Source organism: Terrapene carolina, unplaced genomic scaffold, assembly GCF_002925995.2.
Source record: "Terrapene carolina triunguis isolate 2854851 unplaced genomic scaffold, T_m_triunguis-2.0 Scaffold32922, whole genome shotgun sequence".
Classification (NCBI taxonomy): Eukaryota; Metazoa; Chordata; order Testudines; family Emydidae; genus Terrapene; species Terrapene triunguis.
In genome coordinates, this window is record NW_020697273.1 from 2,482,172 (window position 1) to 2,498,411 (window position 16,240).

At 47.8% G+C, this 16,240-nt stretch overlaps 1 protein-coding gene across 3 annotated transcripts in view; it reads left to right on the plus strand.

The window, feature by feature from the left end:
• Positions 1-16,240, plus strand: part of LOC112103869 (adaptor related protein complex 1 subunit gamma 1) — a 101,206-nt gene that overhangs the window by 79,117 nt on the left and 5,849 nt on the right. For 2 of the 3 annotated variants that reach the window (XM_026663251.2, XM_026663253.2), the window contains 9 exons: positions 2,008-2,130; positions 2,482-2,571; positions 3,148-3,275; positions 5,395-5,499; positions 7,215-7,356; positions 7,888-8,014; positions 8,528-8,623; positions 8,875-9,035; positions 9,972-10,070. In XM_026663251.2, coding sequence (XP_026519036.1) covers positions 2,008-2,130; positions 2,482-2,571; positions 3,148-3,275; positions 5,395-5,499; positions 7,215-7,356; positions 7,888-8,014; positions 8,528-8,623; positions 8,875-9,035; positions 9,972-10,070 — 1,071 coding nt within the window. The remainder of the gene's footprint in view (positions 1-2,007; positions 2,131-2,481; positions 2,572-3,147; positions 3,276-5,394; positions 5,500-7,214; positions 7,357-7,887; positions 8,015-8,527; positions 8,624-8,874; positions 9,036-9,971; positions 10,071-16,240) is intronic. The other variant, XM_026663252.2, reaches the window with a different exon arrangement.

Consider the following 16,240-nt stretch of genomic DNA (forward strand, 5'->3'; position numbering starts at 1 on the left):
CGCTGGGAAGCACCCCCTCAGCTGCCATCCAAATGTACTCAACGGCCTCAGTCCCTTCTGGTCTCTTTTAGCTGTGTGTGTTGGGGCCCATCAGTCTGTGCCTGCAGCTCTTAGTTTTCTGTTTGGCCAAACTTTGATCTGCTCACTATTAATGCCAAGGGTTAGCTTAGTCGGTGTCAGTAGGCTGCATGTAATTTTCTCTTTGTTTCTGTGCTCTTGCACAGTTTTGTCCTTGGTCAGCTTTTTGGCTTTCTTGATGCCAAGGCCCACTGGACAAGAGATGCAATTCAAGCAGTATACCGCCTTCCTCCAAGATGCCAAAGTCAAATGACATGTTTGCTGCCTCATCTGCGTTGTGGGGAGAGGTTATTCCCTGGCTCTTTGTTCCATGTTCCTGGCCCCTAGACAAAGGGTCTGTAAAGATAGATAAGCAAGCAAGTCCCCTGGCCTGTCCTTCATCAGACCAGAACTCCAGCTGTGAGCAAGAGAACAAATAGAGCCGACTTCTGCATGTCTTCGTTGAAACCTTTCTTGGCACCAGAGAATGTGACACTGCTGCCTTCTCTGCTCTGTTCTTTGGAACTGAAATCCAAGGTACCTTGCATGTCTGTATCTTGAGTGCCGAGGTCCATGCAAGGAGGAGAAGCCAGTGGTGCTATCATCCTTTCAGACTGTCTGAGGGCTCAGAGAGATGCTTCTTTTGTGGAGGCATCTGTTCCTTTTTCTGCTGTCTTAATGTGGAAAAGGCAAAAGAGCCAGGGGCCTGGGATCTCAAGTAAAGGAACATCCGTGTAAGCTCTAAGAGAATCAAAGACCTTGGTGCTGAGTGATGCTGTGAAAGAATTTCTATCTCAAAGAGAACTTTTTGTATGGATTCAAAATAAACATTTGGCATTGGTGCTTGTGCTCATTCCATCCTCTGCTTCTCCCTGGAGAAATGGAGTCCTAATCCATGCAGATGCATAACAGAAAATCAGTAACTACCTCCAAAGAGCTCTCAGTCTGGATTTGCCAAGACACAACAGGTGGATGAAGTAGACATAGGAGGATGTGGGCAGGACAAACCCGTGGTATATTTGGCACATTTTTGCTGGTAAGCAGCAGCCTTAGCTTGTGCCTGCCTAGCCATTCATCTACTGAGTAATGCAGATGGCAATGACTTATTTTCTTCCTGGTTCCTGTGGGGAAGCATGTACTTTGATTACTTTTTAGTTTGTGCTGTGATAGCCTTCATTTTGACAGAGATATCAGAGGGCCTCTGCAGCGTAGATTTTTCTGGATCATCAGGATGTAGTTTGTTGTATAGGTGGGTGGGGGGAGAAGCTAAATAATAACTGTCTCCTACTGTTACCTGACTGTGTGCGTTCACCATCAGCCATAGGCTATGTCTGCCCTGAACACTCACTGAGGCATGTGAGGTATGCGTAACTATGCACTGCAGTGAAAAGCAGGCTGTGTCCACGCTGCGGAGTGTAGGTACATGCAGCAGTGAAATGCTGTGGCGTGGGGATGCAGCGGGGAAAGGCTCTGACGGGGGAGGCTGTGGGAAGGGCTGCTGTAGCTCCCGCACTGGGGAAGCGCTTCAGCAGCGGGGAGGCAGTGGGACACTGTTACTATTTTTAGCAATGTTGGCAGGAGAGGCACTGCTAGGGGGTGTAGTGAGACATGTAGGGTATGTACCCTAAGCTTCTGGTTTGTCTTTACTCTACTTGCCTAAGCAGTGCCTTGCCGTCTACACTGCTGCTTATACCCATGCCAGTGGGTCGTGCAGTGTATGTACTCTACATGCTGCTGTAAGGAGTGTGCAGTGCAGACACACCCATAGAGCATCTCTTCGGGATGTTGCAAAGCAGTTTTTAACTCCTAGCAAATTCTTTAAAGTACCCTTTGAGTCTGCTCTGAGCTGGCTTGAGTTTCACTGGTGGATGGAGTATGCTGGAAGAGGGTGTGACAGTGAAACCAAAGAAGCCTCCTGTATGTTTCTTGGAAATATGACTTCTCTTTCAGGCAGGAAGTTATGTTCGAGATGATGCTGTCCCCAACCTGATCCAGCTGATAACAAATAGCATGGAGATGCATGCCTATACTGTACAGAAACTCTACAAAGCCATCCTTGGTGACTACTCCCAGGTAGATGTCCAGCCCAGGTTTTGCAGTGACCCCTGGTGTTCCTGTTAGTGAGCCAGCATGAGTGACTGCTTCCAAAGGAAGCTAAAGGCTCGGTAATGTCCATTGAAAATCCCTTATGGGCCAGTCCTCTGGCCAGTGAGGACAGGAGTGGTCCTAATTATACCTGTTCTCTTGGTAATACGTACTGCCCTTTGGACCGTACCAAACATCCCCCAGGAAGCCTCTTGGTGCACTGGCCAGGCCTGCTGTGCCTGCTCATAATGGGCAGGATTGGATGCTACTGAGCCTGGGCTTTGTCTGTCATGCAGAGAGCTGTTTGTCCCTGACATGTCTAACCTTCTCTTCGGACAGCAGCCCCTAGTGCAGGTGGCCTCTTGGTGTATGGGAGAATATGGAGACCTCTTGATATCTGGTCAGTGTGAAGAGGAGGAGCCAGTTCAGGTACAGCTCTGGGAAGGGGGAAAGTAGAGCAGTTGAGTGTACTGGCGGGGGTTGGAGTAGTGTGGTGCTGGGCATGTGGGAGTGGGGGGATGCTCTTGCCAGGGTTAGCACTGGTGGACATGATGCTGCTGGGCCGGAGAGGAATCACCCTGCTGTAGGATGGAGCTGCACTGGGGGCATGTGTATTGTCAACACTGGGAAGCTCCTGGCATTGATGTTGAGTTGGAGGGGTTTGGGGGCTAATTCTGGCCATGCAGGGGCTGTGCATCACACTGCTAATGCGACTTCTCCTTGGTGTATGGGGAAAATGCAATTTATAAATATATCAAATGTATGGATTTTAATTTTTAAATGAATTTCTCAGTGCCAATCCAGTGCTCTGCATGCCTGTCCCAGAAATGGAAAATCCCACTATGAACACAAACAAAGGGGTGGACTGCCCATAAATATACCTGCCAGCCCATATCCTCCTCCGTGATGAAGGAGCAGAGGGAAACAATGGTTTGGGAGTGTGTCCAGGAGGTTGTGCAGCAGAGCCCATCTCTTTTCTAACCCTGCTGCACTTGCTTTGCTCAGGTAACGGAAGAGGAAGTACTCGATATTTTAGAAAGTGTCCTGATATCAAACATGTCTGCATCCGTTACACGAGGTTACGCTCTCACCGCCATCATGAAGCTTTCCACGAGGTTCACCTGCACTGTCAAGTGAGTCTACCTTGGGTGCTCACGCTGCATGGGGGGGGCGTGCTGGTGAAGGCCAACAGAACATGCATGTGGCAGACAGGAGGACACAAGCTGCAGTGGGGCCAGAGGGAGGGTTTCTGTGATGTAGCTTCTGCCTTCATGTACCATAAAGGGTTTTCCTGTTGCTTAAACTCTGTGATCGTGCCTTACATACATGTATGAAGAGTGTTGTGTGGGTTTGTATGTGTCATGCTCTCCCTGTTTGTTATGGTCTGTGCTCTGTGTGGAGACTGTGAGAGTTCACTTGGAAATATTCTGTTGCGGAAGTGAATCCTCACTTATGTACATCTCTACCCCGATATAACACGACCAGATATAACACGAATTCGGATATAACGCGGTAAAGCAGTGCTCCGGGGGGGCAGGGCTGTGCGGTCCGGCCGATCAAAGCAAGTTCGATATAACGCGGTAAGATTTTTTGGCTCCCGAGGACAGAGTTATATTGGGGTAGAGGTGTATATAGTTTCCCTTTTGAATTCCCTCTGTCCATAATTCAAAGGGAATGAGCAGCCATGTTGTTTGCAGGTGACTTGTCTAGCACTGTTGGGCACACTGCTGGTACTGGGGATCTGATACGCCCTGTAGTATTCCAGCAAAGTGTCAGACAGCATAGCATCATGGGTAGGGCCCTACCAAATTCACATCCGTTTTGGTCAATTTCACAGCCATAGGATTTTAAAAATCATAAATTTCATGATTTCAGCTATTTAAATCTGAAATGTCACGGTGTTGTAATCGTAGGGGTCCTGACCCATAAAGGAGGTGTGAGGGGGTCGCAAGGTTATTGTAGGGGGGGTTGTGGTACTGCTACCCTTACTTCTGTGCTGCTGCTGGCAGCAGCGCTGCCTTCAGAGCTGGGCAGCTGGAGAGCGGCGGCTGCGGGCCGGCCACCGCCAGCACCAGCGCAGAAGTAAGGATGGCATGGGATGGTATTGCCACCCTTACTTCTGCGCTGCTCCCTGCAGAGCTGGGCCCTCAGTCAGCAGCCGTCACTCTCCAGCCACCCGGCTCTGAAGGCAGCAGCGCAGAAGTAAAGGGTGGCATGGTATGGTATTGCTACCTTTATTTCTGCACTGCTGCTGGCGGGGCGCTGCCTTCAGAGCTGGGCACCTGGCCAACAGCCGCGTTCTCCAGCCACCCAGCTCTTGAGGCAGCACAGAAGTAAGGGTTGCAATACTGCAACCCCCTAAAATAACCTTGTGACCCTCCGCAACTCCCTTTTGGGTCAGGCCCCCCAATGTGAGAAACACTGGTCTCCCCCATGAAATCTGTATAGTATAAGGTAAATGCATGAGCAATGGGTGGAACCCCCCCTCGGGGAGGCTAGCCCCAGCTCTGCCCCTTTCGCCCACGGTACATGCCCCCCTCCCTGGCATCTGAAGCCCCAAGACCCCCTGCCCTCCCTGGCTGGAGGATTCCCGGGCTGGCGCGCGCGCACACACCCACACACACCCACATCCACCCCCAGTGGAGTCCCGGGCCATCTGCAGCTATGCCGAGCCTCCCCTCCCCAGACCCCAAACCACCTGGGGAAAAGCAGCTCTGGTCCGGAAGAAGCTTTTGATATGCCCCATGCAGGTTCCAGGGCAGCTGAGGAGGCAGTACTTGCTACTCAGCTTCCTTAGTTCATCAGTAATCTCTCTGGACTCCAGGGAGATTACTGATGAACTCGGGAAGCTGAATAGCAAGTATCACCTCCTCAGCTGCCCCGGAACCTGCATGGGACAATAAATTGAAAACTTCCTCCCAAAAGCCTGCACCCGGTGGTTCAACAGCTGCAGCAGTGCCAGGGGAGCCAGAGCCTCCCCAGGCCTATTATACCCGCCGCCCATGGGTAAAAGCACACAAGACCAAATTTCATAGGGGGAGACCAGATTTCATGGTCTGTGATGTGAATTTGGTAGGACCCTAATCACGGGCTGCATAGTTACCAAGGTAGTAAATTAGAAACAACACTGTCCCTATTGGGTTACAGGCCAGTTACATGGACACCTGCTGGTGAATTCTGAGCTCATGTCTGGGGAACACTCTGCCCTTGCTCAGTGCTTAGTGGTTTCATTATTGGTTTCTTGCCCCTCAGCCGCATTAAGAAGGTTGTGTCCATCTATGGCAGCAGCATTGATGTGGAGCTCCAGCAGAGGGCAGTGGAGTACAATGCACTTTTCAAGAAGTATGATCACATGAGGTGAGTACAAGAAATATTTAAGGTGAGAAGGGACCATTTTGATCTAGTCTGACCACCTGCATAACATGGGCCAGAGAACGTCACCCAGTGATTCTGCATCAAGACCACAGCCTGTCCTTGGGCTAGAAGCATGTCTTCTAGAAAGACGGCAGCCTTGGTGTAAGGACATGAAGTGCGGGAGAACCCACTATGCATCTTGGGAAGCTTTCAGTGGTTAATGACCCTCACTGTTAAAAATGTGCATCTTATTTCCAGTTTGAACTTTGCTGACTTCAACTTCCAGCTGTCTGCTCGTTATGCCTTTGTCTGCTAGATTAGAGCCCCTGTGCTGTCTGATGTAGTCTTCCCGTGTGAATCTCTTTAGACCATAATCAGGCAGTCCCCATCCTACAAGAAATACCCAGACAAGGTCTATCCTCCTCCTCCTCCTCCCCAGACTTGGGTACAAGGGAAAGATAATGGGACTCCAGTGACAACACTGGGAGACAGCCAGTTCCATATGTCGGCCAGCGCCTCCAGAACCAGTTCCTCGGCATCCTAGAGCTGGGCTTCTGTGGGCTACATTTTAATAGCTTGTCTTGTCCATGCTTCCTCCACTCACAATTTCATGGACCCCAGCTCCCTTCCCATTGGTGATGCCATAACATCTCTGTGGCAATTACAGGAACGGCTCTCATGATAAGGTCACAGGAGGAAAGCTTCTTCTAATGGAATTTAACTGCTGGAAACATGATGAAGCCAGCATCAGATGATCACCCAGCTCCTTGCAAATGCACGCAGAGGCACTGCAGAAGACAGTTTAGGAAGCTTTGCCTTAGAGCAAAAAGGATCATGAACTTTGATTGTATAGCCTTGTGAGAAAGGGTTTGAAAAGCTGGGGTGGTGAGTGTATTGGCCTTCGTTACACGGGAGTGTTCCAGGGTTGACGGTTTTCACTCCAGAAGAGTTTAGTAATGGCTGAGAATGCACAGTCCTGGGGCTCAGGTTCCTTGGCAATGTGACACTTTTCGTTTTCTAGCCCTCAGTGGCACATAGGCAATGTAATAGTCTGTTCAGCATCATGCGCAGTGTCCGTGGGGCGTCCCCCAACTAGGTAGGCTCGTATCAAGGGGTGGCTCTCATCTTCCATCTCTTTGACTTTGGTAGCATGTCCTGCATCCCATCTTTCCTCCCATTACCTCCCATCCACCCCTTCTACACACACAATCTCTCTGTGTTCAGACTGTTACCTAGTAGCTCTCCTGAAAGACTGGAACCTGGGTAAGTTTGCTGCGTGGGTGCTTGTCTTCCCCATTCCATCACCATGCCTTGTGCTGGATAAACATTCCTGCCCGGAAAACGCAGTCAGTTGCTCTAACTCAGCGGCATCTGTGAGCACTCCCTCCCATGCCCCAGTGTGCTTAGGTCTTCTCCCCCTGAGTCTTGGGCTTCCCTATCCTAGCTCTGCAATGGGACCTGTTCCTTGTAGGTGCAGGGCAGGGCTCTGCATTGCCTATAAAGAAAATACCTGTCAATAACCAGGTTTATGCTGGTGAGAGAGTGGCCCCAGTCTTTAATCAGCTCAAGCTCAGTTGTGTGATCCCAGAATTCAACTCTTCTCGTAGAGCTAAAGCAAAAGGCCGGGCACCCTCTTTACATCATCCTTGCCATCTCAAGAACTTTGGACTGGGATCAGGGTAGATGGCCCAGAGTGTAACCATGTCAGCTTCTTTCAGGTCAGCCCTACTTGAGAGAATGCCAGTTATGGAAAAAGTGACCACAAATGGCCCCACTGAGATTGTACAGACCAATGGAGAGACAGAGCCAGCAGTGCTGGAAACCAAACCTCCCCCCTCTGGGCTGCAGCCCACCAGCCAGGTAATGGAAGGTGCTCTCTTCAACTGGTGTAACCCTCCCACTGTCCTGTCAAACCCAGGGGCTGGAAGACTATTCCCCTCTCCCTAGTAAGCCAAGGGCATCTCCGCTTCTCTGACCTGTGTCTGACTGCCTGATGCAACCTGTCTCCCCCCTGCTGATTCCCAAACAAAAGAAGGGAGTCAAGGACTGGCATCAGGGGAAGGTGCCACAGCAGTAGTGCAGGCTGGAGCAGGTGAGGTGGATGGAGTAAAATCCCACCTACGAGTTGTGACCTGCCTCTCAGCATTCAGAAACTCCTCCCCTCCTTGGCACAGTACCTCCCGCTGTCTTCCTGAGACCCCTGGAAACTAGATAGCTTAAGGTGCTGAGCGCAAATTGTCAGCATTAGTCCGAGACTAGTGTAAGAGCTTCACAGGCAGATCACTGAGAGAGGGACCTTTTCATCTGAGAGCAAGTGGCGTTTGTCACAGGTAAAAGCAAAGGTAGCAGGGAGATGAGTAGGTAATGGGGGTTTTATTGCTTTCTTACTAGGCAAATGACTTATTGGACTTATTGGGAGGAAATGATATAACCCCAGTCATTCCAACTGCCCCTACAAGCAAGCCATCCTCTGCCGGTGGGGAGCTCCTTGACCTCCTGGGAGATCTCAACCTAACAGGTGAGACCAGGCCGCAGCTATTGAGGGGTAGTCCAGGTCCCTCAGCCTGGTAGGAGGAGCTGGGCCAGGGTATGAGGGGCATTCTTCCATGTCCTTTTTCCAGGGATAGGGTCTTCTGCAGGGGAGGCAGGGAAATTCCCCATTCCTTTGGCGGGGGGGGGAGGTTCATTGGCATTGCTTGCTCTTGGTCCAAGGCTAATATGGAGACGGTGGGAAATGCGTTGGAGTGAGATGAGTGTTCCTCTGTCCTGGGACAGGTTCTCAGCCTGGCAGGAGAGGATCAAGAGGGCGGAGAGGGGGTTCTCTCTGCCTGGAGACCTGCTGGCTTGAGAGGAGAGACCCCTTGCTGGTGATGGCTGAGATTGAGGTCATCCTTGGGGAGAGGAGATGGCCTTGTTGGGTTTCTTGTTTGTAAAAATAGCATGCCCCTTCTAGCTAATCCTTGAGCTGGGAAAAGCCACTCTACACTTCCTACTAGCTAAACTCTACCTTCTTCTAACCTGCTTTCTCTAGCTTCTCCAGCCCCGGTCCCTGCCCCACAGATATCGCAGCCTCCGTTCCTGTTGGATGGGCTCTCATCACAGCCTCTCTTCAATGATATTGCTGCTGGTAGGAGCATAAGAACCCTGAGCACATAGAGCTGTTGTAACCATTGGGGGTCTGGTAACAAGGAGGAGGATTTGGGAGCGCTCAGGAGCAATGTGTGATGAAGGGGTGAAGGAGGAGATGGAATAAGGGGGAGAAGGAGAGCAGTTCTCTACATTCTGGGCATAGGGTTTAGGGGCGGCAGGTGGCCCTGCTGACATTGAGAATGGTCTCCAGGTCCTTACTGGGCTGCTGCTCTTGTCCCTCGGCTGCAGGCATCCCCTCCATCACAGCATACAGCAAGAATGGGCTGAAGATAGAGTTCACCTTTGAGAGATCGAACACCAACCCTAGCGTCACCGTGATCACGATACAAGCCTCCAACAGCACAGAACTGGATATGACAGACTTTGTTTTCCAGGCTGCGGTACCAAAGGTAGAGCTGCCATGACTGGCTGGGTGGCTAGCCCCCTGTCTCTTTCCAAATTCTTGCTATTGTTTTGCCCCTTCTGCACAGAGGAAGCGAAGCTCCAAGAAGCATAAGGAGGAGTTAAAGCTGTTAGATCTCAAGCTGCCCAAATAGTCCTGTTCTAAGATGGTATTTAGAGTTGAGCATAACTTTTCTGAGCAGGTCCCTTTAGGGCTGAGCTTTCACAGGGCTGGCTCTGCCTGGGGCTGGGGGGGGATCCTTCTGGGAAGTCTGATTGAACACAGAACGAGACACTCTCCTCGTTATCAACAGCCAGAAGAGCCCTTTGAACAGCTCTCACTCTGAAGCAGGTGGGAGTAAGAAGATGAAACTTGGTAGGAGGAAAGGTGCCTTCCTGTGTCCCAGAGACAATCCAGTTTGGTTTGGCTGAGTTGGGAAAACTTGTGCATGCATGTCTACTTAGCAGCTCTCCAAGTGAGAGCTGGCTGCCTGGTTGTGTGTGCAGAGCTGGTCTCGGATTGTGGTTAGAATGGAGACAGTGCCTTTCTCCCTGGAAACCAGTGCGACTCAGCCTTGTGGCAGAATCATTCCTATGGTTATCAGGCTGTTTGCTCATGAGCACAGCAGAAGCAGTTCTGTCATCAGAGCAGTGAGGCTCCTCCTCATCTGCCAGCAGTTATGTCAATCTGATTTCAGCCTGTGAGAAAGCAGGAGAGATGAAAACCCTCTGGCCTCTTGAGTGGTGCAGGCATGCGTGCTCCTGACCTCTCTAAAAGGAGAAAGGACCAAGGAACTCCCTTAAAGCAGTGTCTCAGTAGTGCTTTCACCGTTGCTGTAAACAGCAGGAGATTCTTTCCTCTCCCACTTGGTGTGGCAGTGTAGCTGTATCTGCTAAATGCTTGGTGAAATCATCTTTCTGAAAGTCTTTTCCCTTTTCTTCAGACATTCCAGCTGCAGCTTCTGTCTCCCAGCAGCAGCAGCATCCCAGCATTTAACACGGGGACCATCACACAGGTCATCAAAGTTCTGAACCCACAGAAGGTGAGCAGTCCACTGGTCGAAGGCATTCCTGAACCTGGTTCTCATGGCTGTTTGGGAGACGGGGTTTAGTGCTGCTTGTTCTCAAGCAGAGTTTTCAGGCTTGTTCCTGGGGAATGATCGCTGGTGGTGTGACAGTGTGGTTATGATTGCAGTATTGATGTAGCCATGTTTTCAGGATATTAGAGAGACAAGATATTACTTCACCCACCTTGGCAATGTAGTGTAGTTATAGCCAGAAAAGGACTATGGAAAAACAGACCTTTTCCCTGGGTGAATCCAATGACTTATCATAAGAACAGCAATACTGGGTCAGGTCAAAGGTCCATCTAGTCCAGTATCCTGTCTTCTGACAGTGGCCAGTGCCAAGTGCTTCAAAGGGAGTGAACAGAACAGGGCAATTATTGAGTAGTGCATCCCCTGTCCTCCAGTGCCATCTGGCAGTTGGAGGTTTAGGGACACCTAGAGCTTGTGGCTGCATACTTGTCCACCTTGGCTAATAGCCATTGATGGATCTATCCTCCGTGAACTTTTCTAATTATTTTTTGAGTTATACTTTTGGCCTTCACAACATAGCCGGCAACAAGTTCCATAAGTTGACTGTGCCTTGTGTGAAGAAGTACCTCCTTACGTTTGTTTTAAACCTGCTGCCTATTAATTTCATGGGATGACCCCCGGTTGTTATGTTATGAGAAGGAGTAAATATCACTTCCTTATTCACTTTCTCCACACCAGTCATGATTTTAGTGACCTCTATCATATCCCCCTTCAGTCATCTTTTTTATTTATTTATTTATTTATTTAATGAACAGTCCAGTCTTTTATTCTCTCCTCGTATGGAAGCTGTTCCATACCCCTAATAATTTTTGTTGCCCTTCTCTGCACCTTTTCCAATTCTAATATCTTTTTTGAGATGGGATGGTCAAAACTGCACTCAGTATTCAAGGTGTGGGCGCACCATGGATTTATATAGTGGCATTATGAGATTTTCTGTCTTATCTGTCCCTTTCCTAATGGTTCCTAACATTCTGTTAGCTTCTTTGATTGCCGCTGCACATTGACCGGATGTTTTCAGAGTCATACACCATGACTCCAAGATTTCTTTCTTGAGTGGTAACAGCTAATTTAGATCCCATCATTTTGGATGTATAGTTGGGATTAGTTTTTCCAATGTGCATTACTTTGCATTTATCAACATTGAATTTCATCTGCCATTTTGCCACCCAGTCACCCAGTTTAGTGAGATCCCTTGTAATTCCTCACAGTCAGCTTTGGACTTAATTATCTTTTGACCTTACCTCACTGCGCTCCTGTTGGCCCCATGGAGCCAGTTCAGCCTTTGGCAAAAGATCCTGAGGCCTCTTCTGTTTTAGGCATCACCCACAGAATGTTAAACAAGTTCTGAGTGCAGAATCTTTCTTGAGGTGGCTTACAAAGGAAATGGATATTGCGTTTGTACCCTGGATCTCTGATGCATAAAGGCAACCTGAAAGGATGGTGCCTTTTTAACCTTAGGAATGCCAAGCCTGGTCTTTCCTGCTGGAGCATTTCCTAGCGTCTCAGATGTATATTGAGAACTTACTTGATCCTTAATCTTGAGCAAAGGCAGGCTTTCACTGGAGTGTTCATAGTGCTTGGAGTTTAATGTGTGTTATAAAGAATGAAATTAAGCAGTTTTAAACATTTTGACTAAAAATCCCTTCCTCTCAACTGCTGTGACTTTGTCTCCTGGGATGTCATAATTCTCTCAGTTTTACAGTCATCACAGAGGCTTCCAGGGTTGAAAAGACCTGAATTTCTAATGGAGAAAACAAAAGATACTTTCTTTAAAAAGTTGAGGCCAACTATGTTCATCATAAAGCAATAGAAACAGGGTCAAGACCAATATTTTCCATTTGCAGGATACCTTTAATGCTTACAGAGAAACTAAATGGATTCTTTGCTTCAGTCTTCATGGCTGAGGATGTTAGGGAGATTCCCAAACCTGAGCCGGCTTTTGTAGGTGACAAATCTGAGGAACTGTCACAGATTGAAGTGTCACTAGAGGAGGTTTTGGAATTAATTGATAAACTTAACAGTAACAAGTCACCGGGACCAGATGGCATTCACCCAAGAGTTCTGAAAGAACTCAAATGTGAAGTTGCGGAACTATTAACTAAAGTTTGTAACCTGTCCTTTAAATCGGCTTCTGTACCCAATGACTGTAAGTTAGCTAATGTAACGCCAATATTTAAAAAGGGCTCTAGAGGTGATCCCGGCAATTACAGACCGGTAAGTCTAACGTCGGTACCGGGCAAATTAGTCGAAACAATATTTAAGAATAAAATTGTCAGACACATAGAAAAACATAAACTGTTGAGCAATAGTCAACATGATTTCTGTAAAGTGAAATCGTGTCTTACTAATCTATTAGAGTTCTTTGAAGGGGTCAACAAACATGGGGACAAGGGGGATCCAGTGGACATAGTGTACTTAGATTTCCAGAAAGCCTTTGACAAGGTCCCTCACCAAAGGCTCTTAAGTAAAGTAAGTTGTCATGGGATAAAAGGGAAGGTCCTTTCATGGATTGAGAACTGGTTAAAAGACCGGGAACAAAGGGTAGGAATTAATGGCAAATTCTCAGAATGGAGAGGGGTAACTAGTGGTGTTCCCCAAGGGTCAGTCCTCGGACCAATCCTATTCAACTTGTTTATAAATGATCTGGAGAAAGGGGTAAACAGTGAGGTGGCAAAGTTTGCAGATGATACTAAACTGCTCAAGATAGTTAAGACCAAAGCAGACTGTGATGAACTTCAAAAAGATCTCACAAAACTAAGTGACTGGGCAACAAAATGGCAAATGAAATTTAATGTGGATAAATGTACAGTAATGCACATTGGAAAAAATAACCCCAACTATACATACAATATGATGGGGGCTAATTTAGCTACAACCAGTCAGGAAAAAGATCTTGGAGTCATCGTGGATAGTTCTCTGAAGATGTCCGCGCAGTGTGCAGAGGCGGTCAAAAAAGCAAACAGGATGTTAGGGATCATTAGAAAGGGGATAGAGAATAAGACTGAGAATATATTATTGCCCTTATATAAATCGATGGTACGCCCACATCTCGAATACTGCGTACAGATGTGGTCTCATCTCAAAAAAGATATACTGGCACTAGAAAAGGTTCAGAAAAGGGCAACTAAAATGATTAGGGGTTTGGAACGGGTCCCATATGAGGAGAGATTAAAGAGGCTAGGACTCTTCAGCTTGGAAAAGAGGAGACTAAGGGGGGATATGATAGAGGTATATAAAATCATGAGTGATGTGGAGAAAGTGGATAAGGAAAAGTTATTTACTTATTCCCATAATACAAGAACTAGGGGTCACCAAATGGAATTAATAGGCAGCAGGTTTAAAACAAATAAAAGGAAGTTCTTCTTCATGCAGCGCACAGTCAACTTGTGGAACTCCTTACCTGAGGAGGTTGTGAAGGCTAGGACTATAACAGCGTTTAAAAGAGAACTGGATAAATTCATGGTGGTTAAGTCCATTAATGGCTATTAGCCAGGATGCGTAAGGAATGGTGTCCCTAGCCTCTGTTTGTCAGAGGGTGGAGATGGATGGCAGGAGAGAGATCACTTGATCATTGCCTGTTGGTCTACTCCCTCTGGGGCACCTGGCATTGGCCACTGTCGGTAGACAGGATACTGGGCTAGATGGACCTTTGGTCTGACCCGGTACGGCCGTTGTTATGTTCTTGCCTTTCTTCCAGGTTGGCAAGGGTTAATTAATGCTTGTCCTGCAATCAGAGTATGTCAAATGTTCGTATTAGGGAGTTTAAACAATAAGCTTATGCCCAAATAAATTTGTTAGTCTCTAAGGATTCCTCGTTGTTTTTACTGATACAGACTAACACAGCTACCCCTCTGAAACCTATTATGGAGTTGATGCACAAGGTGGAAAGATTTTCAGATCCCAGGTGCCATTTGCAAAGCTGTCAGTTAAAAGTAGTATCTTTTTACTTGTAAATGATGCCAATCTGATCATTCCCAATAGTAACTAGGTTCCAAGTTAATTCTGCGGCACAGAAGGGAGCCCGTCTGACATGGAATCAGAGTATGTGACTCCATGGTGCTAGCTTTAGAGTCCCTTTTTTGAAAGAGCCTATAATCATTTTATATACACTTGGACTGAGGTTGAGATGGAAATAGGAGCCAGACTGGTTGAAAGTCTCTGGGTAAAGATAAAAGGGTAAAAACCAAGGGTGATGTCATTGTAAGGTCTATTACAGACTACCTAACCAGGAAGAAGAGGTGGACGAGGCTTTTTTTAAACAACTAACAATCATCCAAAGCACAGCACTTGGTGCTAATGGAGGGCATCATAGAGCTGGAAGGGACCTCGAGAGGTCATCTAGTCCAGTCCCCTGCACTCAAGGCAGGACTAAGTATCTAGACCATCCCTGACAGGTGTTTGTCCAATCTGCTCTTAAAAATCCCCAATGATGGAGATTCTACAACCTCCCTAGGCAATTTATTCCAGTGCTTAACCACTCTGACAGGAAATTTTTCCTAACATCCGACCTAAACCTGCCTTGCTGCAATTTAAGCCCTTTGCTTCTTGTCCTATCCTCAGAGGTTAAGAACGACAATTTTTCTCCATCCTCCTTGTAACAACCTTTTATGTACTTGAAAACTGTTATCATGTCCCCTCTTTCTTCTCTTCTCCAGACTAAACAAACCCAATTTTTTCAATCTTCCCTCATAGGTCAGGTTTTCTAGATCTTTAATCATTTTTGTTGCTCTTCTCTGGACTTTCTCCAATTTGTCCACATCCTTCCTGAAATGTGGCACCCAGAACTGGACACAAATACTCCAGTTGAGGCCCATCCCCCAATGCAGACCATCCTAGCCACACTCCCCTGTCAGCATTCCAAGACCACATTAAGAACAGTCCCAGTTCGTCACAGAGGCCACTTCTAGTTGCTAAGGCTTTGTCTACATTTTGAAATGCTACAGTGGCACAGCTTCACCTGCTGTAGTGCTTCAGCGTAGACACTACAATGACAGGAGGGATTCTGGCGCTGTAGGTAATCCATCTCCCCGAGAGGCAACAGAATTTTTCAGTTGATCTAGTGCTGTCTACACCATGGTTAAGTCAGCATAGCTACATCTTACAGGGGTGTGGATTTTTCACACCCCTGAGAGACATAGTTATGCTGATGTAACTGTTCAGTGTAGACCAACCCTGTGTATCAAAATAGTGTTTGGCTGTTCCATGCTTTTGACCAAAATCTCTCTGAAACTGACCCTGCATCATTTCCATCACTGGCACTAGCCTTCATGTCTGGCGCATCTGCCACCTCATGCTCAGTTCTCCTCTGTAAATACAGCTTTGCAGGGTGTCGGTCCAGGACTGAGACTAATTGTTTTGGTTGTGTTGAGGAAAGGGCATCAGCATTGACGGTGAAAATGGCACATTGTCCAGAAGCCATTTCCAGTGGTTTGTTTCCTTATAAGCACTCAAAGCCTGGTAACTACTCTGTAGCCTGGCATGGGCTACCTTTGCTGCTGGTTAAAGCTGACCATTGGGGGCCTGTGGAATGGACTTTCTGAGATGGTGGAAGGCTTGGATGAAATTGCCTGTTCTTCTTTGGTTTCTTTTGGTGCATAGTTAATGTGTAAGGCCATTCGCTTCCCATAGAGTCCCACTTTTCTTTTAGCAAAATGGCAAGCTTGTCAGATCAACGTTAAATGTCAGGAACATGTAGTTTACTGGCCAGTATCAGCCAAACAGTACCCTGTACTGGTGATGCCCAACCTCTTTCGGCTAAGGCTGGATATATTATTTCAAAGAGGCTAAAAGCCACGCTCAGTATTTTAGGCCGGATTCTTTGTCCTGTTGTGCTCCCTTGCGCTGCTCAGCTCTCACAAGGCAATGGAGGCCACACATGTTCCTTGCTGCGGAATCCCCGGAGGGTGAAGAACCAGAGCATCAGCTCCTTGTGTGTCTGCCTTGCAGCCCCTGGCCCAGGAGGTGCTTTGGGGACAGGAATTGATTGGAGCATGCTGGGCTCTGACTGTTAATTAGATGGCATATGGTGCCTTGGGCCATGGCCAGCTGGTGCAACTTAAAACAGCGTCTGCTCTGCTATACTGTATCCCAGGGCTGGGACACAGAATTAGGGAGTG